Raw genomic sequence first — 23,508 nt, forward strand, 5'->3', positions numbered from 1 at the left:
ATCCCAACTCTCAGATCCCCCAACCCAAAAGCCAGGAAACTGGAAGATAAGCTCTTCAAGCTTTCTCAAGATCCCTAGGGATCCTTCCAAGAAAAGATGAGTTGAGTCTAAGTTAGGAGGTGAGCAGTAAGGGATGGCACAGAGCCACCCCTAGACATAGGCCAGTTCCCAGCTGTTTTCCAAAATATATTTGCAAATGGAGATGGTGGGTGTGGAGAAGGGACATCCCTCCCCCAATCCCAGGGGTGCCCCTTCCACAATACCCACGCTCCCCGAGCCCTTATTTCATCTTTAAAAAAAAACCAAAAAACATAAGTAAAAACAAAACAAAAAAAGCACTCTGTACAAGAACTGGATCTGGGCGCTCCTGCTGCTCCCATCTTCCTGGGGGCAGTTAGGTCTCAGGGACAGTCTCTGTGTGGGTTGCTCTTCTTCTTACTCCCTTGGGGCCCCTTCCCCTCCTAGGCCCAGCTTCCCTAAGTCCTTCAGTGCCAAGGATCTGGAAGAAGAGACCAGACTGCTGAGCAGACTGTGTCTGTGGCATCCATTGGAACCTACAGTCTGCTGGGGCAGGGCTCCAAAATCACTCAAGACTCCCCAGTGCTGCTCCATCTTCCAACCAGGCTGGGCCCCTCTCAGCCACTTGGGAATTGGGAGTAGGCAAGAAAGTTCCTGGCATGGCAGGTTCCCCTTGAAGTGGTCCAAGGGCCCTCTCCCCGCCTGGTCCCGACATGGGCCAGAAGTCCGGCCGTCCCCACTCCCTAAGGGTTCAGCAGGGCCTCAGTGGACTTGGCTTTTGGGCTCACACTGGCACGTCCAGGCCCAGGTATTCCGGGTTCTCTGCTGTAGGGGTCCCTTCAAAGGTGCTGGGTGGAGAGCCCCGCTCTGATGGGTCCTGGTCCCAGTAATAGAGGTTGTCAAAGGCTGGGCTGAAGGCAGGAGGAGGGTGGGGCTGAGGGGCAGCTCTGCTCCGGGGTGCCAAGTACTCAGGGTTCTCCACGGCACCCCCAAAGGCAAAAACGTCTTTGACAACCCCATTCTTCCCGGGGGAGAGAGTCTTGGGCCTTTCCAAAGTGGCACCATCAGGTCGACAAGGAGACAGAGGGCCCTCTAGGGGCGAGGGGGGCTGCGGCCGAACCTCTGGCTGGTTCACGTATTCTGAAAGGGCAAGAGAAGGGGGCTTGTCAGGGGATGGAATCCACGTGTCTGGGCTACTACCACTGCCCTCATGGTGGGCTGAGCACCCCCAACTCCCCCACCTCCCAATCTCTCAGCTCAGGCTTGGGTTCCATACCAGGCTGGGGGCTGCAGGACAGGGGGGCAACATAGCCGTCAGTCTCCGGGGGCAGGGGTACTGTGGGGTCCTCGCTGTACCTCTGTAGAGGGCTGGGGTCATGTTGTGGGAGGCTCTGCAGCCCCTTGGCTGCCCCCATTCCCAAGTCACCATCAAACACATCAGAGCCAGCCCCTTCTGAAGGTGCCAGTGGAGACTTGGGGGGCTCCTCCTCCGAGGGCTCCAGCCCCAGCGTCAGCTCACCACCGCCACTCTGGGGACGAAAGAGGTCATGATGGGAGTCATTCATGGGTGTGGGATAGAGACTCCATGGGAGGTGAAAGGGTCACAGGAGATAAACAGAAGTCACCTTTGGGGTATGACAGTCACCGTGGAAAGAATGGGGTCATGGGTTGGAAGGCAATAGGAATCCTCCTTAGGGATAATGGGGTCTCCAGGAGAGGTGATGGTTGTGGGGACATTGGGCTAGGGTCCATTGGGGTTGGGAGAGGTAACCAAACACACCCAACACAGTGTGAACGAGGGCACTGACCCTGGAGGATGAGCTGCGGTGCCTGCGGTGGGCTGTGCCCCCAGCACCAGGAGCAGGGTCCGGGCAGAAGAAGCCCTGCTGGGGTACCAGGTACTCCTCAGCATCTACCAGGTCCCCCATGTCATCATCCTCCAGCAGCGAGCGGTAGAAAGTGCTGTCCAAGGGGCTGGCAGGGCCCAAGTCCTCATTCTGGGGAAGAGGGAGACAGAGCATGGCAGCCTCTCCCCAGCTCAACAGGCAGCCTCCCGAGGAAGGCTCAGGGAGGACAAGAGGGATGATGAGTCAGGTCAGGGCTGGGCTTGGAGGCCTGGGACCCAGGAGTCATCTCCTTTTCCACCCTCTGCAGGAGAGTCCTCTTAAAGTCATAGGCAGGGATGGGGAGCAAATGCCCCCGGTACCTGGATGACCACAAAGCGCTGGGGGTCCCTGGCCATGCGGGAGAATTCGGCCACCAACTCCCGGAACCTCGGCCGACATTCAGAGTCAATCATCCAACCTGGGGACAGGAGGGAGCTCAGCATCTCAGCTGTGGCTGCAGCCTGTGTGCGGGCCCCACTCCCTCCCTTTGCAGTCTGGTCTAGACAACCCCAGTTACTAGAGTCCAGAGGCCTCAGCTGGTAGAAAAGAAGTACTAGACTCGGGTCCTGAGCCAGAACTTTGAGAATCTCTACTAGTTTCCCCTTTTATTTTGCGTATGAGTCTCTTTCGAGCTGGTCCTTTAGAGCTCCTCTGGATTGGTACTGTAAAAGGGAAGCCAGAACCTTTTGAGGCTCCTTTAACCATATCAGGGCCCCTGGGTCCACATCCTGCTCTTGGCCCCCTCTCAGGTCCCTTGTAGGCCCCTCCACCCAGGACTTCCCACCCCTCCTCCAGGCAGTTGGCACAGCTCAGCCACGCACATTTGACCATAATCATGTAGACATCAATGGTGCAGATGGGGGGCTGGGGCAGCCGCTCCCCCTTCTCCAGCAGGTCAGGGATCTCCCGAGCTGGGATCCCATCGTAAGGTTTGGCCCCAAAAGTCATCAGCTCCCACACAGTCACACCTGGGCAGAGAGTTAAGAGTTGGGGGGACAAGAGGGATCTTTAGTGTACTGAGCCCCCAAAGGCTCTGCCCTAGAGCCTGGAACCACGGGGAAAAGAGGGGAGGGACGCCAAGGGGCAGGAGCCACACAGTCTTTCCCCAATCCCTGGGAAGTGCACAGACCCTGGCAGACTGAGCTACTGGCAGCCCCTTCCTTCCCTCTCACATTCACGCTAAGGCGTCTCCGTTAATTCTCCCCATCCTGGCTCTCATCCTTCCACCAACATCTCCCCCAGGGCCATGGCTCCTTGTCCATCCCTTCCAACCCTCCTCACCACGCACCATAGCTCCACACATCACTCTGGTGGGTGAACCGCCGGCGGAGAATGGACTCCAACGCCATCCACTTGATGGGCACCTGGGAGAGGAGAGGAGGAAGTCCTTAAACTAGGTGTGGTGGGCAGGCGGCTGTTCTCAGAGTTTTCCCAGAAGCCAGACCCTACTCCACCTCGCCTCACTCTGCTCCCTCCTCTAACCTTGCCCCCATCCGCATGGTACTCTGTCTCGTCAATGTCCAGCAGCCGAGCCAGCCCGAAGTCTGTAATCTTGACATGGTTGGGACTCTTGACCAGCACATTCCGGGCAGCCAGGTCCCTGTGCACAAGCCGCACATCCTCCAAGTAGCTCATCCCCTGGGATCAGAGGCATCCCTGTGGACCATGCTCTGGCCACACTCTCCCAGGAAACCTCCCCATCCTAGCTCTGCCTGGAGACAGAGGCGCACCTCCAAGGGCACCTGCAGAGTCCAGACCCCCTAAGTGCATACCTTAGCAATCTGCACACACCAGTTCAGCAGGTCCTGGGAGCCCAGGCGGCCGCGGTGTTCTCGGACGTGGTCTAGGAGGCAGCCATAGGGCATAAGCTGTGTCACCAGCTGCACTGTGGATGTCAGGCAGATGCCCAAGAGGCGGGACACATATGGAGAGCCCACACCAGCCATCACATATGCTTCCTGGGGGCAAGGGTACACATTGAGAAGGTACGGGAGACCACAAACCCCCAGCATCACACACCCCTCCTAAGGGCTGAGGCAGGACGGGGGACCCTCACCCAATCTAACTGCATCCCTCATAAACCAGAACCATGGCCCACAGATTAGAGAGGTTAAGAGTTGAGGTTTGGGGAATCATAAATTGTCTCCCAGGAAAGAGAGAGAGACCAGAGTGCAGACCTGCAGCCAGGGGGTCCCTCCTACACTCCCGGCTGGAGAGGGTGGAGGGGCTTACGTCCAAGATTTCTTTGTTGGCTTTGGGGGATGTGTTTTCCCTCAACACTTTGATGGCCACTGGGATTTTCACATTTTCTCCATCAGGGATCCAGATGCCCTGGGCAGAAACAGGAGAACATGAGCAGGAAGGGGGCCGGCCAGATCCAACTTGCAGTGGTCCAGAAGGTCACTACTTGTGCTCCGAATACCCTTCCCCATCCTTAGGCCAACCCCACTATTGAGGAACAACCCTCCCACTTAGGCCCATCCTCCACTCCTTTTCCCCTTGTTCCAACCTCTGTAACTGTTCTACCAAAGAGCAGGCCCCCCCACCCCCTGCTCCCCTCCACTCTTGGCCACACCCCACCCATCCTCTGGGACCGCCCACCCCAGAACTTTGGCCCCACCCCTGACCTTGTAGACTGTGCCAAAAGCTCCGGATCCAAGCACCTTCACCTTCCTCAGCTCTGTCTCTTTCAGGATTCGCATCTGAGCCTGGTTGGGCATCGCTCCGCTAGGTGTCAGCGGCTCCACCAGCTGGGGTGAAGGGATGGTGCATCAGTGTCGGGGACTGAGCTGCAGACCCAGATGGGCAGGGAGGCCCTCAGACTGCCTCACCTCCGTTTCCTGCAGCAGCCTCCGCATCGTGTATTTCCGGATCTTCTGCCGCCTTCGCTTGATTAGGATGCCGAGGACCAGACCAATGACCACCACCAGCAAAATGCCCACCACAGCAGCAATGATGGATGTCACAGGGCTGGGGGCGGGAGCCAGGGTCAGGGATTGGGGACCAGTCTGGGGCAGGAGGGATGAAGGGGCCCCATGGAAGGGCATGGAGGTCAATAGCGTTTGGAAAGGGAAGTTGGAAGGGTGCCCCACAGGTTCTGATCCTCTCTGCCCTACTCTAAAACCTCCCTTAGCTCCCTACTGCCTCCAAGATAAAGACTAAACTCCTTGCTGGGCATTCAAAGCCCTCTCCATCCACATCTCCAAATTGTCTATGCTCTTGCCCATGGTTCTACCCTAGGATTCTCAAATTTCCTGACAAAAATCACCAGGGAGCTTGTTAATATGCACGAGTCTGGAGCCCCACGTCCAGAGATTTTGACTGTGGTATGGGGTGGGGCCCTGGAATGTGCACCCAGTGATTCTGAGCTTCCAGCCAAATTTTTCACCCATAGGTCATGATTTTCCACAACTCTTAGCCTCTGCACAGACTGCTACTTCTGCCTGGACCACCATTTCTCTGTGGGATCCTCCTTCAAGCCTTGGCTCATCCTGGGAAAGAGGGAGCTCCTGGGTGTTGACCCTGCATCGTGGTCTGCCTGGCCCCTCCCTGGTTTAGCCAAGGGCTGGCACATTGCCAGCCTCTCAGCAACGCTTGTTTAACGGACAATGACTGCCTAGGACAGACTCCAGGCTGTTTTTCTCCCCAAAGCCCTTCCCAAAGCGCCCCACTGCCTAGAAACCAAGTCCAGCCCTGTGGCCTGGTGGTGAGGGAGGGCCTCTGCCCTCCAGATCTGGCCCTACCCTGACTTCACGCCTCACTCCCTTCTCTGTGCTTTCTCAATGGCCCACCACACCAGAACCTTTGAGCAAAAACATCCCAGATTTTCCTGACCCCTCCCCCAAAATGCCACCTGGTTGCCTTCCCCCTAATGCAAGTGACATACCTGCCCCTTTTTTAAGGCGTGGCTCAAACGCAGCCTCCTCCTGGAAGCCTCCCGCCACCCACCATCAAGAATTCACTGTTCCTCCTCAGTGCTGCAGCTGCACTCTCGTCTCTATCTACCTGGAGTCCCGGGGAGTTGAATGCCACCTGTGTCCCTTACAAGACATCTAGCTACTCGAAGGTGGGGAGGCGCTGGGTGTCTGCGCCATCTTTTCCTGTTCCCCACTCCCCCAAGCATCCTGAGCAGGTCCTCCATCCACTTGTTAAAGCGAATTGAGGGGAGGATCAACAGAGCAAGAGTGGGCTGGGCTGGGATATATGTCATGTCAGGAGACCCCATCCCTGCAGCAGTGACCACCCAGGGGCTGGTGGGGGACTGAGAGGCAACGTGGGGTGCGTCCTGGGGATCAAGCTGACCTGGCTCTCTGTTCGGCGGGACAGCCCCTGTCATCCAGGTCCAAACAGCTGCAGGAGAGAGAGTCCCGTCAACAAGGCTGGGATCCACCTCCTGGGCTCACTCCAGCCTCACAACAGCCTCACAACAACCCGGGAGGTGGGTGTGGCTGGGTTATTACCCCAGTTAACAAAGGCAGAAACTGGGCTCAAGGTCATCAATACTCTTTCTACCACCCCACGAGGGGAGTCCTCCTCCAGCCTGCAAAGCCACGTCCCCTGCTCCCCTGCACGTCCCTGTGGGGGGCTAGGAAGTGGAGGGCACCCAAAGGATCAAGTCCAAAAGATCGACTATTCCCTCCATAAAGGAATAGCAAGGCAGTAAACTGGCACAACTTTTGCAGGAGACAGTTTGGCAAAACCTATTAAATGTCTGTGACCCAGCAGTTCCACCTCTTGGGAGATACCCTAAAAATGCCAACACCTGTACTCTAGGAGGCATGTACAAGACGCTCACTTGTACATAGAGCTCAAGTGCAATAAGCTGTAAAAGAAAAAAGGAAACAAGCTCAATCAATATCCCTCACACAGGGACACGGTTAAATAATACTACATCCACGCTGCAGACTGAATCGTTAAAAAAAAAATAGGAGGTAGATTCGTGTGCACTCACAGGCGGGACCTCCAAGATACATAAAGGGGAGTACAAAGTGCAGAACAATTTGTAGGCTGTGATCCTATTTACATTAAAAAATGCACACACGCAAAACCCAAAACTGATTATATATGAGTTGAACTATATGAAACTATTATCTCTTGATCATTTTTGACCTACAAAAACAGCAACCTTATATGACTCAACCTAATATAAATGCAATATATGTTTATGTAAATGTGTAGACAAAAGCCTGGAAAGACACACAGCCAGAGTGAATCTGGTGGTTCTCCCCGGGGAATGGAGAGACTGGGTGGACGGGGAGTGGAAGGACAGGGCACATTTGCTCTGCAATGTTTATACTTTTATGTTGTTGAAAATGTTTATCACAGCGCTGGCCCGGTGGTGTAGCGGTTAAGTGCGCACGTTTCACTTCGAGGGCCTGGAGTTCGCCGGTTTGGATCCCGGGTGCGGACATGGCACCGCTTGGCAAGCCATGCTATGGTAGGTGTCCCACATACAAAGTAGAGGAAGATGGGCACAGATGTTAGCTCAGGGCCAGTCTTCCTCAGCAAAAAGAGGAGGATTGGCAGTAATTAGCTCAGGGCTAATCTTCCTCAAAAATAAATAAATAAATAAAATAAAATGTTTATCACAAGGATGTATTCATGTATTTCATGTGCAATTAAAGACAATCAAATGAAAAAAATAAAAAGAACAGGGTAGATCACCATGTTACGACATGGAAAAACATTGCAAAACTCTGCTAAGTGAAAAAAAAGCAATTTACAAACAATATGTATGATCTCATTTTGGTAAAAAGAATATATGTTAGAATGTAATATGCACAGATAAAAACAACTGAAGAGTAATAATATTTATATTGATACAATTAAACATATTTTATATGTCATAATAATATATAAGCATGTGCACAGATAAAAACAACTTGACAAAAAATATTACAAATTATTAATGGTGGAGATGGAAGGGCTAGCGACATTTATATTTCATGTTTTCATTAAAAAATTTTTAACGTTACTTTTGTTATCAGAACAAAAGAAAGATACGAAGAAGTAAGAGTCTCAGAGTAAAAAAAGGCAGAGTTGTCCCCCTTTTATAATAAGAGCTCCAGAGAAGCTCCTGGAACGATGCCCTCCTTTCTGCAGAAAAGGCCCTCAGACTCACGAGTGGGTGCAGTTGATGGGGCACGGCTGGCACGTGCCCTCCTCATCTGGGAACTTCCAGATGGGCATGAAGGAGAGGTCAGGTTTCACACCGCTGGGGCAGCGAGCCACGCAGAAGGGCGGGTCCTTGTAGTGCGTGCAGGCCACACACTGGTCAGCCTCCTGGGAGGGAAGGAAGGGTTTGTGGAGGGCTGGCACCGCTACCCCCAGGGCAGCAGGATCAGGCCCTTGGGTCCCCTTCCTGGTTCGCATGGCCACTCAGCAGCACGTTCACCCTGCTCCTGGGACCCCTGTTCTTCACCCAGCTCCCCCTCGTCAAAGTTTCACCCCCGAGGTGAGGGCTCAGGTGAAGAATGGCAGGCCTATTACCTAACAGGAGGGGGCGTATTCCCTGAGGCACAACAAACAATGATAACAGTAACTAACATGGAGAAAGCCTTTCCCGTGCCAAAACCTATTTTAAGAAATTCTTACTACACCCCAGTAAGGGAGGTGCTAGTATAATATTCACTTTACAAATGAGCAAACCAAGGTTGGAAGCAGGGCCTGGATTTGAATCCAGGTAGTCTGATGCCTAAGCCCACAGGTCTGACCATCTTGCCACAGCCACAGCCAAGAACACAGGCTTCCTGGGATCTTTGCATAGTCCCAAGGGTCTCAGGGTCCACTACACAACTCTTCCCCAGCATCCCAGCCTCCTTTCACCCTTCTGCTGTTTGGGCCTGAGTTCGGAGCCCTCTCCAGGGATATTTTACCAGACTCGGCCAGGCCTCTGGCGATTCCCCAGCATCCCAGCCCTTGCTTCCCCTCTCCCAGCTCTGAGCCCACCAGCACCTCACCGATCCAAAGCAAGTCACTGAGCCATTCTGGGGCTGACATTCGGGGTGGCACGGCAGACAGTACCTGTCCTTCACATATTCCCGGGGGAGCCTGAGAGAGGGGACGGCTGGTGAGGAGATCTGGAAGGATCTCCCATGTACCCCTCCAGCTGCCCCCCTCCTCTGCCCCGCATACCCCTGCAGTACTCGGCATTCCTCCACGCATTCCTGGCCCCGAAGGAACTGGCTGCAGTTGACACACTGGGTGGGGCCCGGACCCCAGCAGTGCCCGTGGGCGCACAGCGGGTAGCAGGCCAGGCCCTCGCCCACTGCAGTGAGGAGCAAGGTGGCAGAGGGGACTCTTAAGGGAGGCTCCAGGTCCACATGAGCCAGGGTAAGAGGCTGTGGGGGTGGCTCTGGGCTGGAGGGGTGGGGTAGGTACAGGGCAGTGCACAGAGAAAAAGAGTTCTGAGGTCCCAGGAACAGGGAGGAAAGGGAAGGCAGGGTTGCGAAGACAGTGTGGCAGGACCCTGCTAGAAGCCATGACAAGACGTCAAGCCAGCCAGAGCTGTGTCAAGAATGGTGCGCCAGGAAGGGGCAGGCTGCACAAGTCCCAGATTGCTGCTGCTAGGGGCCGGTGGTTACTCCTGCGTGCTGGCAGACGGGGAGCATGCAGCGCTGGGCTCCATCTTACCACACTCGTCCTCTGGGCGGTTGGCACTGTGAAGCAGGGCCTGGTGGGGGTTCCGGAAGAGCTGGGCCCAGGGCACCGTGTGGACGAAGCAGAGGCGGGCATTGTGGTGGACAAGGGCCAGCCCGCTGCCCAGTTCCTGCAGCGAGCGCAGCCCCAACCAGCTGATGCCCAGCCCTTGCAGGGTCAGCGAGTAGGCACCACTGTGGGAGGAGGAGTGCTCAGCTGTGGGGTGGACAGTGTGCCACCGATGCCGCCCTGGTCAACGAGGGCTGCCCTCCCCTTCCTCCTGTCCCCAGCACACTCTGCAAACTCCCATCGAAAGGCTGCTGCTGGAGTCCTGGGGAACGGGAGCACCCACCGCGCCCAAAGCTTCTCCCAGGCCCCCTCCCCTGGTGCTCACTCATGCAGAACTCGGCCCCGGATTACTCGCAGGTTCTGGAAGACACTGAGGTCAGGCAGGCTGTCTGGCCACGCTGAGATGTACAGGTAACCTGCAGGCACAGGGTGAGGTTAGGGGTGTGGGGATAGGACGAGGACCCCCCACGCCCTTCAAAGCAGGATGCAGAGGCAGAGCCCACCTGTGATCTCCTCCAGGGTCTCAAACACTCTGAGCTGCTCAGGCTGTAGGGGGGCCGTGTTGGAGGCTGGGTCCCTAGAAGGAGGATTAGGAGAGGAATCAGCTGGGCCAAGAAGGGGGTAGGCGTGACCCCCAGAGCTGGCCCTGCCATCCTCCTCCGCCCTCCCCTCCATTAATGATTTCACTTAAACCCTTTGCCCATCAAGCCCAGCTATTCCCATCCTAAGCTTCAAAGCCCAGGCCCTGGTTTGGCAGGCTCCACCAAATCAGTATTTACAGCCTTTGATCGAGAAATCCTACTTCTAGGAATGTGGCCTAGAGACACTGGCCTTTGTTCCCAGAGGCATGTCCAAGGCTGACTGTAAAGGCAAAAATTGAACATGACCTAAATATTCACCAGTAAATAGAGGAGCTGTTTGATACAATCCTGATCTATCCAGACTATAGACGAAAAACTAATTGAGGGGAGCTTAGTATCTGCCAGGCACTGTGAATATTAAGTCATCGAAGCTTTATAACCACTTTATGAGGTTGGAACTATACTGCCCCCATTTTACAGATGAGGAAACTAAGGCACAGTAAGGTCACATGACTAGTAAGTGGTAGAGCCAGGTGTCAGGCCCAGGCAGTCTGGCTCCCAAGCCCAGGCTCTTAGCTGCTACTCTGCAGCCACCTGCTCCACGGCTGGTGATAGGACGAGGCAGCTCGACTCGAACTGTCGTGACCAGCTCTCCAAAGCAAAGGGCAGACAATACTCGCAGTAAGCTCCCATTTACATAAACCCCTCTCCCCAGCAAAATCACTAAGACTGTCTTTCTCTGTGTGTGTGTCTGTGTACGTGTAAATGGTCTAGAAGAACACGCAATCTGTTAGCAGCGGTCTTCTCTGGAAAGGGGAGTGGAGGGGAGAAGTGTTGAAAGGAATTGTCTCCTTTTTTTAATAATATTTTTATTGAAGTACAATTCACATACAATAAAATGCACAGATTTTTAGTGTACGGTTTGCTGAGTTTTGACAAATGCATTCACTCGTGTATCCACCACCTCAACTGATATACAGAACATTTCCATCACCCCAGAAATTTCTTTTGTGTCTCTTTCCAGTGCCCCCACTCTGGGGCAACCACTGTTCTGATTTCCATCACCAGAGTGGTCTGCCTATCCTAGAACCTCACATAAAGAGAACCTCACAGCGTGGACTCTCTCGTCTGGCTTATTTCATTTAACATAGTGTTTGAGACTCATGTTGTTGTGTGTATCAGGAGTTCATGTCTCTTCACTGCTGAAAATTCCATTGGGTAGACACAACACCGTTTATTTATTCATTTACCTATTGACACACACTTGCGTTATTTCCAGTTTGGGGCTATTACAAATGACGCTACAGTGAACTCAAGGAGAATTTCACTTTATCTGGATGGCTTGCCCTCCATACAAGTGCATGTTCATGGATAACATGTAATTTAGGAAAATAATCCCCCCAAAGTCCCTGTTCCCTCTGGTTTCCCACCTTCTTCCTTTGCAATCCCGGCCTCCCGCCTCTGTCTCCCACCGTCCCCAAGAGATTCTGCCACTTCCGGACTTCAGGATTCAGTGACTGCCCTCATGCTGCCTCCACCCCTTGTGCCACTCCGAGTATCCTTACCCCTCAAAGCTCTCCGGCAGAAATGCCAGGCTCCCAAAGATCTTCTTGCAGCCAGCAAAGTCCTGGATGTTGGCACTGGTGACCGCCCTCACCTCCCGCAGGTGTTCCATGCCCAGGCCATAGCACACTGCGGGGAGAGGGGCCAGTGGGGAAGCGGCCATCTCAGCCCCCACACCAGGACTGATCAGCCCCCACATGGAACACCAGGAACTCAACCCCCCTGGGGTCCTGTCCACAGTCCCCTCCTGGGGCCACATGCCCCCTCCCGACACTGGCAGGAGATATGGGGGAACTTGTGGGACTGATCTGGGGAGGGCCAGGGGCAGAGACAGTGGGAGTAAAGGACTGGGTCCCAGGAGGGTCTGTGGAAGGGTGGGACAGCGAGCGAGGCCAGGCTAGGTGTGCAGAGGGGCAGGAAGTGCGGTCTGGCTCAGGGGTGGCCAGTGGGTACCTCGGGCACAGGGCTTGCTGCATTTCTCACACCGCTGTGTTCCGTCCTCAGCTGTCACCTCTTGGTTGTTCAGGGGACAGACCAGGGTGCAGGATCCCACGTCCGTAGACAGGTAGTTGTCTGCGGAGATCGAGATCATGTGACCACGAGCTCTGGCCCTTCACAGTCCACCATGAGGAGTGTCACCGTGCCCAGGTAGTACAGTAAGAACCGTATCACCCGATACTGAAATGCCCTTACTCTATGTCCAAGCACGTGACATTCATTTACTCCTCATAACAGCCCTACGTGATAGGCACTGTTAGATTCCCCTTTTGCCAAAAGGGAAACCAAAGCACAGAGCTTTATGTAAATTACTCAAGGTCATTGTGCTAGTAAGTGGAAGAGCAGGATTTGAATCCAAATGGTCTGGTTCTACATTCTGTCCTCTCACCCACCACGGCGAGGTGACGAGGACTCGAAAGCCCACTCCTGTCTCCTGTGAGAGAAAAGAGGTCCCCAGGTCCGAGGCCAGTCCCTAAATGCCCATCGGTAAATAGGGAAGCCGTTAAATAAAACTCAGATCTACCTAGACTATAGAATAAAAATTAACATTTAGGAGCGCTTAGTATCTGCCAGGCACTGTTCTAAGAGCTTATGAATATTAATTCATCCAAACTTTATAATCACCTTATGAGGTTGGGACTATACTGGTCCCATTTTACAAATGAGGAAACTGAAGCACGGCAAGAAGCTCACATGACTAGTAAGTGGTAGAGCCAGGTGTCAGGCCCAGGCAGTCTGGCTCCCAAGCCTAGGCTCTTAGCTGCTACTCTGCGGCCACCTGCTCCACGGCTGGTGATAGGACGAGGCAGCTCGACTCGAACTGTCGTGACCAGCTCTCCAAAGCAAAGGGCAGACAATACTCGCAGTAAGCTCGCACTTACATATACCCACCTCCCCAGCAAAATCACTAAAACAATGTTTCTCCCAGGCACTCACAAGGACAGGCGGTCACACAGCTGGCGCCGAAGGTATACCGGCCCTCAGGGTTGGGCATGGACTCGAAGGTGTCCGTGTTGTAGATGACCAGGGATGGGCAGTGCAGCTCACAGATGCCGCTGTGGTTGAAGTGGAGGCAGGCCTGGGGGCACAGGCAGCTGCTGGTCACTGGGCTGTTTTTCCCTGGTGTGCAAGGGGCAAGAGGGCAGTACCAGGCAAGGTGCGCCACCCCTTGCACCCCTTATGGGGTGGGGCCCGGAGGGCACGTACCAGGCAGTCGGAGTGCTTGGGGCCTGTGCAGCCGGCAGCACACTGCTCATGGCAGCAGTCGGTGGGCCGCGGGCCCTTGCAGCGGGCACAGCCACCGGCACAGACAGTTCTCGTCACTGTCAGGCAAAGGGCAGGATGAGGGCTGGGCGGCAGGCAACCCAGGCACCAGTCTGTCACCAGCATCTCTTCCAGGGGGAGACTTCCTGCCCCAGGGAAGACGCCCGAGGCCGGGTGTCCCACCCTCCCATGTCACCTTTCTTCTCCCCAGCCCGTGCCCCCCCAGATTCTGGGCCTCCCTAAGACTCACAGTTCTGACAGTCCTCGGAACTTTCTCCCCAGCAGTGGGAGGGTCTACAAGCTGGAGAACAGGGTTGGCCTGGGGAGAGAAACAGAGAAAGAGTGAGAGAGACAGAGACCAGGAGACAGAATGCACAGCGAGGGAGAGACCCAGGCAGGAAAACAGGGCTCCGAAAACAGAGGCACATCCTCGAAGCAGACGGAGACAGGACAGAGGACCACAGAGATGAAGAGGCACAGAGAGACGGCAGGAGGGACTGAGAAAAAGGAAGTGGGTGGTGTAAGTGGGGGGTCGGTGGGCGGGGGGATGTAACGCAGGAGGTTGGGGTCATTGGGCTGTCTGAGAAAGAGAGGAGGCCACAGGTGGGGAGCAGTGTGGCTTACAGGCCCGTGAGCGGTTGGTGTCTATCAGCGTGAGGGTCAGCTGGTTGTTCTTGTGGAAGATGTCCTCCCACAAAATCGTGTCCTGGTGGCAGAGCTGGGGGTTCCGCTGGATCAAGACCCCTCCCTTCAAGATCTCTGTGGGGCAGGCAATAATCACAGGCTTATTTCTCCGTCTGTCACCTTCTGCCCTCCCTTGGGGCCCATCTGCCTTCTAAATGGAGAGCCAGACTCTTAAACATGCCCCAGGTTCCCGGGGCACAGAGAAGACACCTTCAGCATCTTTTAGCCCTACCAATACCACCCCCTCCCTCACACACAGGAACAAACCAAGATCCAGGGAGGAGGGAGTTGTCCATGTCAGGATCCAGATGTCCAAGTCACTTTCTCCTCTCCTCCTACCTCTACTCTGTGCACACTGCTTAGCAGTTAAAAGAGAGACTCTGGAGTCTGAAACCCGGCCTCACCACTAACTAGCTATATAACCTTGAGCAAGTCACTTATCCTCTGCAAACCTCAGTTTTCTCATCTGCAAAATGCGAATAACATTGATGCTTCCCTTGCAAAATTGTAGCATGACTGAAATGGGATCACCCATGCAAAGCATCTGGCACACCCTATCAGCTCCAGGGTTTCCATGTGCAGTTACACAGGTTGTTCACTGCCCATGTGTACTCAGCCAAGAAGTGGCCTGCATCCTACTTCTTACTGTGTGGGCTGGCAAAAGCTGTGACTTCCTGGGAAGAAGGGAAATCTTTTTCTAATCTTCACAAGGGCACCTTCCCTAGCTCCACCTGCATCCATCCAGAAGGGCCCTAGTTAGCTCTCAATAACCAGGAGAAAGTTTCAATGATAATGATGACCACCTGTGAGGCTTCGAAGCTGTAGCTCCCGCAGCCCTCCTGGGACAGCCCCTGTAGCAGAGGTGGCATTGTCCAGCAGGTCTCCATTGTCCAGCACAGCCAGGGCGTAGTTGTCCTCAAAGAGCTGGGTGCCTCGCACGATTCGCAGCCTCTGCAGTGGGACCTGTCTCACTTGGTTGTGAGCGATGAGCACATAGCCTTGCACCTCCTGGATATCCTGGGAGGGGACAGCGTAGGGAGGGGCTGAGACAGGCCTGGGCCCTGGAACGTGACTACCCCCCTCAAGGCCTCCTCAGGCTTGCCCAGTGCTTGCGGCTCTTGGGCAAGGCCCCCATCCACTGAACAGTCCTGCTCCCTCATGCATAAAACGGAGATCAAGGCCGCCGCTCCCCACCTCCCCGAACCAGATTCTCGTATGATCAGGAAAGATAATGGCACGGGGAGCACTTTGCAGACTGTGAGCAAGCACCCAACCCTCTCTGCGTCTCAGTTTCTTCATCTGTAAAAGGAAAGGCCAGAACAAGATGATGTCTGCGATTCAACAGACCAAGCATCGCACACACGGCCCCACTCTAGGGCACCATGGACACAACCCAGCTGTCCGGTTTCCACTCTCTTGATGCTTTCAATACATTTCCCATTTTATTTTCAAAATGGGCACCCCAGGGGGAGTCAAAGCATGCCTGTTGTTCCCAATATACAGATAAAGAAACTGAGACCAAGTGAAGCCAAGGGCCTAGACCACATTCCCATGGCTTGTCAGTGGTGCAACTGGACCTGGAACTCCCATTTCCCATGAGCCCTTTCTCTTTTTTTTTTGAGGAAGCTTAGCCCTGAGCTAACGGCTGCCAATCTTCCTCTTTTTGCTGAGGAAGACTGGCCCTGAGCTAACATCCGTGCCCACCTTCCTCTACTTTATACGTGGGACGCCTGCCACAGCATGGCTTTTGCCAAGCGGTGCCATGTCCGCACCCAGGATCCAAACTGGCAAACCCCGGGCCGCCAAAGCGGAACGTGCGAACTCAACCACTGCGCCACTGGGCCGGCCCCGAGCCCTTTCAATACTCCAGATGGGAGAGGGACAGTGGCCAGGGCAGTAGGACAGGGGTATGCAGGAGAGGAAAAAAATTTAGCAAAGGAACAGACGCACTCCACCCAGATATGTCCACAGCCAGCCACGTTATAGAGAGGGAGTCAACCAGTCTTTCAGTACAATGGGTAGGGGTTAGATATCAGAAAGGACTTCCCAGCTGAGGAACCAGAACAAGAGAGGAAATATAGGGCAGGGGCACCCTCTTCTACCACCCATCTATAAGCAGAGGGCTCAGCCCAGTTGAGGGCAGAGCCTGGCTGGGCTGCTCATGGGCCTCACCTGCAGGAAGGAGAGGCTGGCGCTGGCTGGCAGGTAGGTGAGCTCCAGGTTACCCTGCACCACCTGGCAGCCCTGGTAGAGGTGGCGGAGCATGTCCAGGTGGGTCTCAGGACTGGCTGGCAGCCGCAGCTTCATGTCTGTGCCGGTGCACACTGGCAGGAGGGAGGAGATGGGTCAGAGGACACTACCCACTGAGCTTCTCCACCCTGGCCACGTCCTCCATACTCAGTCCCTACAGTTGTGCAATCTCAGACAGTGAGAAAGCGCAACTGAAGGACCCCTCCTCTCTTGTTACACATCTCAGACAGCAAGAAAGCACAACTGAAGGACCCCTCCTCTTCTTCCATAAGGTCCAACAACAAAAGAGAGTTCTCAAGTTTGGGAAGAGGAGGGAAATCAGGGGAGAGGCTCCTTCTGACTCGACCCATCCTCAGTATCCAGAGGGGGCCTCGTCCTGCCAGCCCTAGGGAGCTTGCCCACCCCATTCAGAGTTTGGGCTGGCAAAGAAAGCCTCCCTTTGTCCCAAAGGCACGACTCAAGGCCAAGGGGTAAAAATCACCCAAGAGAGGCGACGATGAATCATGAGTCCTCTGGATACCCCCTGCCCCTCTCCCAGGCAAACAAACTCAGGGCATTCCCCCCGCCCCATTCCAACGCCACCCACATGCCAACCTCCTGGCAAGGAACACTCACCCCCACAATGCCACCCAGAAAGCGGGAAGGAGGGTCAGCTGGAGTCATATCTGGGGCATGGGGACCACTGGGGGCTTGGTCCCTGCAGGGACCTCTGGAATTCCCCCAGGCAGAGAAAAGGAGCATCAGACCCTGACTGTGGGCATCGGGACCTACGCTGCAGATACTAGGCCAGAGTGATGCCTACTCCAAAGGCTCCTACGCTGGTACCTCACCCTTGCCACCTCCTCAGGGCAAGACTCCAGAACCAGCTGGCAGAATCTATGCCATGAAACTCCTGCCACAAGGGCACTACGTCAGCCCTGTGTACCTGCCCGGTGCCAACCATTGGCCCAAGGGCATCAAGACGAACCACTACCCTGGCCCCCCTGGACCCTAGATGGGTGTCCCAGAGACCAGAAGTGCACGCTAAGTCCAGGAACACTACAAGGGGTAAACTACCCCTGGTGAGGGGTACTTTGGGCAGTGGCTGGCACCATGCCTGACAGCAGGCGGGGAGAGTAAGGTGCCCAGTTGAACCCGTTTTTCTGCTCTGGTGAGAAGATGAATCATGTAGTGCGTCTTGCTCAGGAGGGTGTGCCAGGAGGAGGTGGGTGGAGGGCACCCCCAGATACACAGTCCCACAGGTGCCTGAGCTGCCCAGAATTCCTGTTGGTCGCCACTCCACCTCCCACGGACTCCATGCAGAGTCAGGGGGACGGCATGGTGGCTGACTTCAAGGTCTGACACCAGGGCTCGTGCTCCCCCAGCAACTTGGAGCCTAAGGTCAAATCCTAGGGAGTAATAAGAGATACTCCTGCCTCCAGAAAGCTAGGGAAAGGCTGGTAGAGCAAGCCCCTGGGGTGCCTGCCTGCGCCAATGGCTAAGAGCTGGCAGCCTCCCACTAACACCCAGAGTGGTCTCTGCTCCCACCCTTCTGGGCAGATAGGGGAGGAAGGGGAGGACCCAGAAATAGAACTCAAGGGTCCCTCCCCCCAGACTCCTAAGAGAAACAGGAGCAGGGGGGTGGCAGGCCAGGCCCAAAATAACGCCCCACTGCCAGGACCTCCCCCGGCCTCGGCAGCTTCAGCTGCTTTGTAGGCACAGCTGTCTCCAGGCCCAGACCCCAAGGCCCTGGCCCAAGCCTGGGACAGGGACAGGGAGAGCTGGGGCAGGGGCTGTCTCCACCCCCTGCGGACCTCTGCCGCCTCTAAGGGACACAGCTGTGGCAGCCAGGCAATAGGAAAACAACAACAATGGGAACACTGGGAGCAGCAGCATTAACTGAGTGCCTACTGTGTACTTAGCAGGCATTCTGAGTAGCCTCAGAACATCCTCCAGAGGCTAGGACTGCAAACTCCATTTTGCAAAGAAGGAAACGGAGGCTGACAGGGGTTATTCTCCCAAGATCATAAAGCTTGTGAGTGAGCAATAGAGGCAGGATTTGAACTCGAGTCTGTCTGACGTTAGAGCCCACATTCCTTCCACGAGGCCTAACTGCACACATACAAATTCACCCCACATCCCGCACAAAGGTAAAATACACACCAACTCTACTGATGCCACAGATAAACATTACAGGCTCTGGGCTGGACAGGGTGGCTGGGCTGGGCGGGAGGACCAGAAAGAGCAGTAGCCCCGCCTCACTAGGGAGTTTGTGTCTGATTTAAGTCTGATTAAAACTCTTTGCAACAGGTCGTAAACTTGGTACCCTGAGACCTACTCCCAGGGAGCTGGAGGCTTGTGGGCTGACACCCCCATCAACCTGACAGGAAGCCTAAAAAGCCCTCTTGACACCTCCCCTACCTCCACCTCCCTCCCCTTCACCATGGCCCTCCCACTCCCCCATTTCCTCCCCAGTCTCCCCCTCCCCAGTCCTCATCACAGTCCCCATGTCCACCCCACCCCCATTGATTTTCTTGGAGGACATGGCACCCTGCTCCACACTGGGGAGTTCTTTTGACTCCAGGACACCTACCCCTCGGAAGCCCCAACCTCCAGCTCTCCAGGGCAAAGTCAGTATGACGCAGGACCAGCCCAGAGCCAGGGCAGGGCACACAGTGGGCGCCAGGTAAGTGTTTGCTGGATGAACGAATGAATGAATAAATGAATGAAGTCCAATCAAGAGTTTCCAAAGCAAAAGGGACCAGTTGAGATCATGGTGTCCATCCCTATGCTCAGGGGCTGGTCAGGGTCGCCCATGTCCCTTCAGCTGGACTTCAGCAATCAGGGTTTGGTCCCAGCTCTGAGGGTGCTCTCCAGTGGGTTCTCTCCTCCTCACCAGCCTTCAGCCCCAACTGCTCCTCTTGCTTACCACACGAAAGTCAATATTTCCTTTGGTTTCCAGGAACATACCTGCATCCCCAAAGCTCCCCTCCCCCAGACCCACGGGGCCAGAACCCATTCTTGCGACGCCAAGACTCACCCCACAGCCACCCCTGGTGTATCAGGCCTGATGTCAGACCAGAGCCTGGGCTCAGGGTCATTAGACCAGAACCCTAGCCAGGCTGCTCACTGTGTGACCTTGAGGACGTGCCTGGACCTCCAGGGCAGAGGCCAAGTCAGATTCATCTGTATGCCCGGCCATGCCTATGACTTAGTAATGAGTATTTACTGACCTGAACTTGGCTGTAAGGAGGGGATAATAAAACAATAACAACTCTTACTCTCTGCAGGGAAGTTAAATGAGAGTTAAATGAGATAATGAATCAAAAAGCAGTCTGTGAACATGACCAGGCTTTGTCAACAAAGCTGAGGCAACACCAACATTGGCTGTAGTAATTCCCCCACTCCCTGAGAGAGCACACGCCCCTCGCCCTACCCTGACTCTCTTCCCAGGGGGACTCTCTTCCCAGGAATGGGGAGGGAAGGTGGCCTAGCGAGAGATGGAAGTGTCACCCCAAGGGGGCTTCCCACAGGTTGAGGGGGGGGAGGGGGCTCTCCTTCCAGATCATTCCAGCACCCAGGGGCAAACACAACTACCTGGGCCTGCCACCAGCCCCCAGCCCCAGCCCCACACTGGTCCTTCATGCTTCCTCTCCAGCTTCTCCCCTGCCCAGAGCCCTGCAGGTCCCACTGGCCTCCACCCAGCTCCTGCCCTCAGCCCCCTGCCATGCCAGGAGGGTCCAAGTGGATGGCAGACATGAGCTGAACAGGGAGGGAGAGGACTCTGAAGCCAAGAGGAGACCTAGAGGGGACCGTGCTCACCCCACTTTCTATAGTCCAGATAAGGGAGGTCACTCATCTGAATAAGAGTAGCACCTGTACCCAAGTCTGGCCACCTGGCTGCCCCTGAGGCCTTGTTCAACCCATCCCTGTACAGATATGGAATGAGACTTTGACCAGCTCCTAACACCTCTTTATTAGAGTCCAAAAATGCCCTGGACATTACTGGGTCGCCAGGAAGCCCTGGCTAAGTCACCTCCTTCCTTTGAACTTCAGTTTTCTTATCTGTGCACCTCCCTCACAAGATTGTTGCCGAGAGAAAATGAAACTGTAATGGAGAAGAACATGGCACACAGGAGGCATGCTGTCGTTTTTAAGTTAAGGCTTAGGAAGTTCCTACAGCAGGAGTAGGGGTAATTCCAAACCAAGAGAAAATAAGAAGTGCTTTGTATGTGGAATGCAATCTATTTTCTCTCTTTGCATTTGATCCCATCTTTTCAATTGTTTTTTCCTGAATATTAAAATGAGGTTACTTTCCCTAAGCATAGTAAAAAGAAGGAAGGAGGCTGTTGGGGGAATCCTATGGGAATTAAAATATGAGCTTTGCAAGATAAAGAGGATGTGTTTGCTGCACTTTACGAAACTCTGACCTCCAAGAAAGGATCTCAGCAAAACCCTGACCCTCTGGGCCCTCCCCCCTCTCCCCTTCCCCCACATTCTTGCCACAGCCCTCAGTCCTGGGACATAATGGGGGTGCTGGAGGCAGCTGGGTGGTGCGTTGCCATTTTAACCATTCCCTGCACAACACACAACCCAGCAGTGCAGGTTGAGGGGTGAGGAAGACCCGAGGAGGCCACAGTCGTCGGTGGGGAAACTGACCCCTCAGATCCCAACAACCTGGCTCCTCTCCACCTGCTCAACTCGCAGGCCCAGGTGAGGAGGGCAGCAGCTCGGCCGACAGCCCAGCCTGGCCTCACCCTTTTCAGCAGAAGGTCAGGGGTGAAGACACCCGCCTGGAAAACAAGAAGGGGAAGGATGGGCTCCGGGAAAGAGGAGCCACCTTCCTCAGAAGGAAGGAAGGTGTGGGGCCACCTCCCGCTGTTTACAGCAGATCTGGCCCAGCACCTCGAGGGAGTTCCTTGAGAGGACAGAGTTCAGCCAAGTCCCCAAGTCAGCAGGGAGACTGCTGTTTGGCAACACAAAGCCCAGACACACAAACACACAGACCACACAACTCAAGAACACTCGAGAATAGATGCCCCTCAGACAACACAGCAACGCTCTGCTCTGACAGAAGGGCCCCGGGGCAACACACAGACAGGATAACACCCACCCCTTCTCCAGACTCCCTGACCTATGGAGACCACCCACTACTTCCAAAACACTCTCATTTTGTCTTCCCACAACCCTGTGGTGCAGGGAGCAGGGTCCCACATTGTTCAAGGTAGATTTATATAGTGATTGCAAATGTGTAGTCGGAGGTCGCACTGTCTGGGGTCCAATCTGGGACTCACCACTTACTTGCTGCTACTTAACCTCTTTAAGTCCAGGTTTCACCCGGAAAATGGGAGCAGCAGCAGGACGTCTCTTATAGGGTTGTTCTAAGGGTTCAAGGAGGCAACAAACGGGGAACACCCGCTCGGTGCCCGCACTGAGTCTACTTCCAGTACACATACCTCTAATGATTGTTGCACACGGACTGACAGGCAGATGGGCAGGACACACACTGCACCCCCCACAAACACGCACATCCCCCTTCCCCACATACAGCCAGAAGAAAAGGGCAGGACAACCCAGCCCTCTGCATACCCCTGTCTGGTCCTGTTTCTTAGCCTCCCTCCCACCTCCAACCCCCCAGGAATCACTCCCTCAACAACTCTCCCACTTTAAGCCCCAGACCAGGAAACCCACCGCCACCCCTCCGGGGCCCATGCTCTCCAAAAGTCACAAAGCCCTCAGTCCCTAAACGGGCCCTAAAGGAAACGTTCAAAACAAACGTCTCCTCCTCCCCCACCCCGACTCCGGCATGAGGCAACTCTGCAGTCCGACTGGCCACTCTCTCCTCCCCGGCTCGGGCTGGACAGGTTGCGTCCCCCACCTCCCCACCCCCCACACCCCGATCCTGCCCGAAGCTGGAGTAACTAAACCCTATCGGCCGATGGGGGGCGCGGAGGGGGCAGGGGGAGGGGCGGAGAGAAGAGACCCCCGAGAAATCCAGCTCAGTCCAGTCTGGAGGCGGAGGCTGCCAACTGGAAAGGCTTTGAGATAGCTTGAGGGGGCTCTAGAAGGGGGAACACGAACGAACACACGCATGCACCATGCGATACACCCTTTGAGGGAAAACTTTCTGAACAATTTCAGAGAACTTTCTTGACAAGTCCCCGGAGCCGTCGCGGAGTCTGGGAAGCGCCCGCCTCTTGAATGGGACATCTAGAGCCGCTCAGCTGTAACTGACCCCCCCGTCCCACCTTCTTTTGCCCCCTCCCTGCCGAGGACCGGCTGCTCCGAGCGCCTGGACTGTCAGAAACTTCGGGTCGGGGAGCTCGTATGGCCCCCTCTGCCCCCGCGGGCCCGGGGATTTCGGCGGGGGTCCCAGGCTGCAGGGTCCCGTCCTGCTCCATGCCCACCCCACACCAGACCCACCTTGGGTGCCCGCGGCTCCGGGGGGCAGGAGGGCGAGGAGGAGCCCCCAGCGGCACCAGGCCGCCAGCTCCATGGTGCTCACTGCGGCTCCGGCCCCATGGCTTCGGCTGGACCAGGCTGGGAGGGCGCCGGGCGCGGCGAGGGGAGGGGGCCGGGTGCTCGGCGCCGGAAAGGGCACCCTGCGAAGGGGCGGGCGGCTGCCTCGGGGGGCTCTTCTCGGCTCTCTGGGCACGATGGGCACGATGGAGGGGAATCTCAGCTCCACAACTTCATTCCTGTACTTCCTCAAGGCAGCCCTCCTCCTCCACCTCCTCCTCCTCCTGTGATTGGGAGCAAGCGCGCTCACAGCTCGCCCCCCCCACCCCCTCCAACCGCATTCCAGCAAGTCCCTGGGAGTGGCAACTCCCAGCTTCACTTTCTCCCTCTCTCGGCGCAGGCCTGGGGTGCGTCGCTCCCAGCGCTCGGACGCCCGGGTTGCCTGCAGCAGTTCTCACCCATTCCCATGGAGAACCCCTAAAAGGAGAGGAGGGTGCTCGCACCGCCTTCGTCGGGAGTCTGGAGCAAATGCTTTAGGCTGCCATCCTTAACTTTCTTTTAAGTCTCAGGTTTTATCGTAAACATTCCTGGCGAGTCTGCATCCTACTCCATCACATGCC

At 55.4% G+C, this 23,508-nt stretch overlaps 1 protein-coding gene across 2 annotated transcripts; it reads right to left on the minus strand.

The window, feature by feature from the left end:
• Window positions 1-173: 173 nt before the first annotated feature.
• ERBB2 (erb-b2 receptor tyrosine kinase 2) lies at window positions 174-23,356 on the minus strand. 2 transcript variants are annotated; one of them, XM_001501105.6, is made up of 27 exons: window positions 22,853-23,356; window positions 16,373-16,524; window positions 15,004-15,217; window positions 14,141-14,275; window positions 13,767-13,835; window positions 13,460-13,575; window positions 13,190-13,331; window positions 12,209-12,328; window positions 11,758-11,884; window positions 10,115-10,188; window positions 9,937-10,027; window positions 9,537-9,736; window positions 9,039-9,171; window positions 8,864-8,954; window positions 8,026-8,186; window positions 6,207-6,254; window positions 4,736-4,874; window positions 4,532-4,654; window positions 4,137-4,235; window positions 3,677-3,862; window positions 3,387-3,542; window positions 3,193-3,268; window positions 2,726-2,872; window positions 2,225-2,322; window positions 1,827-2,015; window positions 1,295-1,547; window positions 174-1,158 (listed from the first exon to the last, which is right to left on the minus strand). In XM_001501105.6, exons 1-27 carry the CDS (start codon window positions 22,923-22,925, stop codon window positions 803-805), a joined length of 3,768 nt encoding a protein of 1,255 aa, XP_001501155.1. In that variant the 5' UTR covers window positions 22,926-23,356; the 3' UTR covers window positions 174-802. The 2 variants fall into 2 exon arrangements, with proteins under 2 accessions (XP_001501155.1, XP_014596215.1); XM_014740729.3 differs by lacking the exon at window positions 3,387-3,542 and having other exon boundaries at window positions 22,853-23,211.
• Window positions 23,357-23,508: the final 152 nt, after the last annotated feature.

The sequence above is a fragment of the Equus caballus genome, chromosome 11 (assembly GCF_041296265.1).
Source record: "Equus caballus isolate H_3958 breed thoroughbred chromosome 11, TB-T2T, whole genome shotgun sequence".
Taxonomy (NCBI): domain Eukaryota; kingdom Metazoa; phylum Chordata; class Mammalia; order Perissodactyla; family Equidae; genus Equus; species Equus caballus.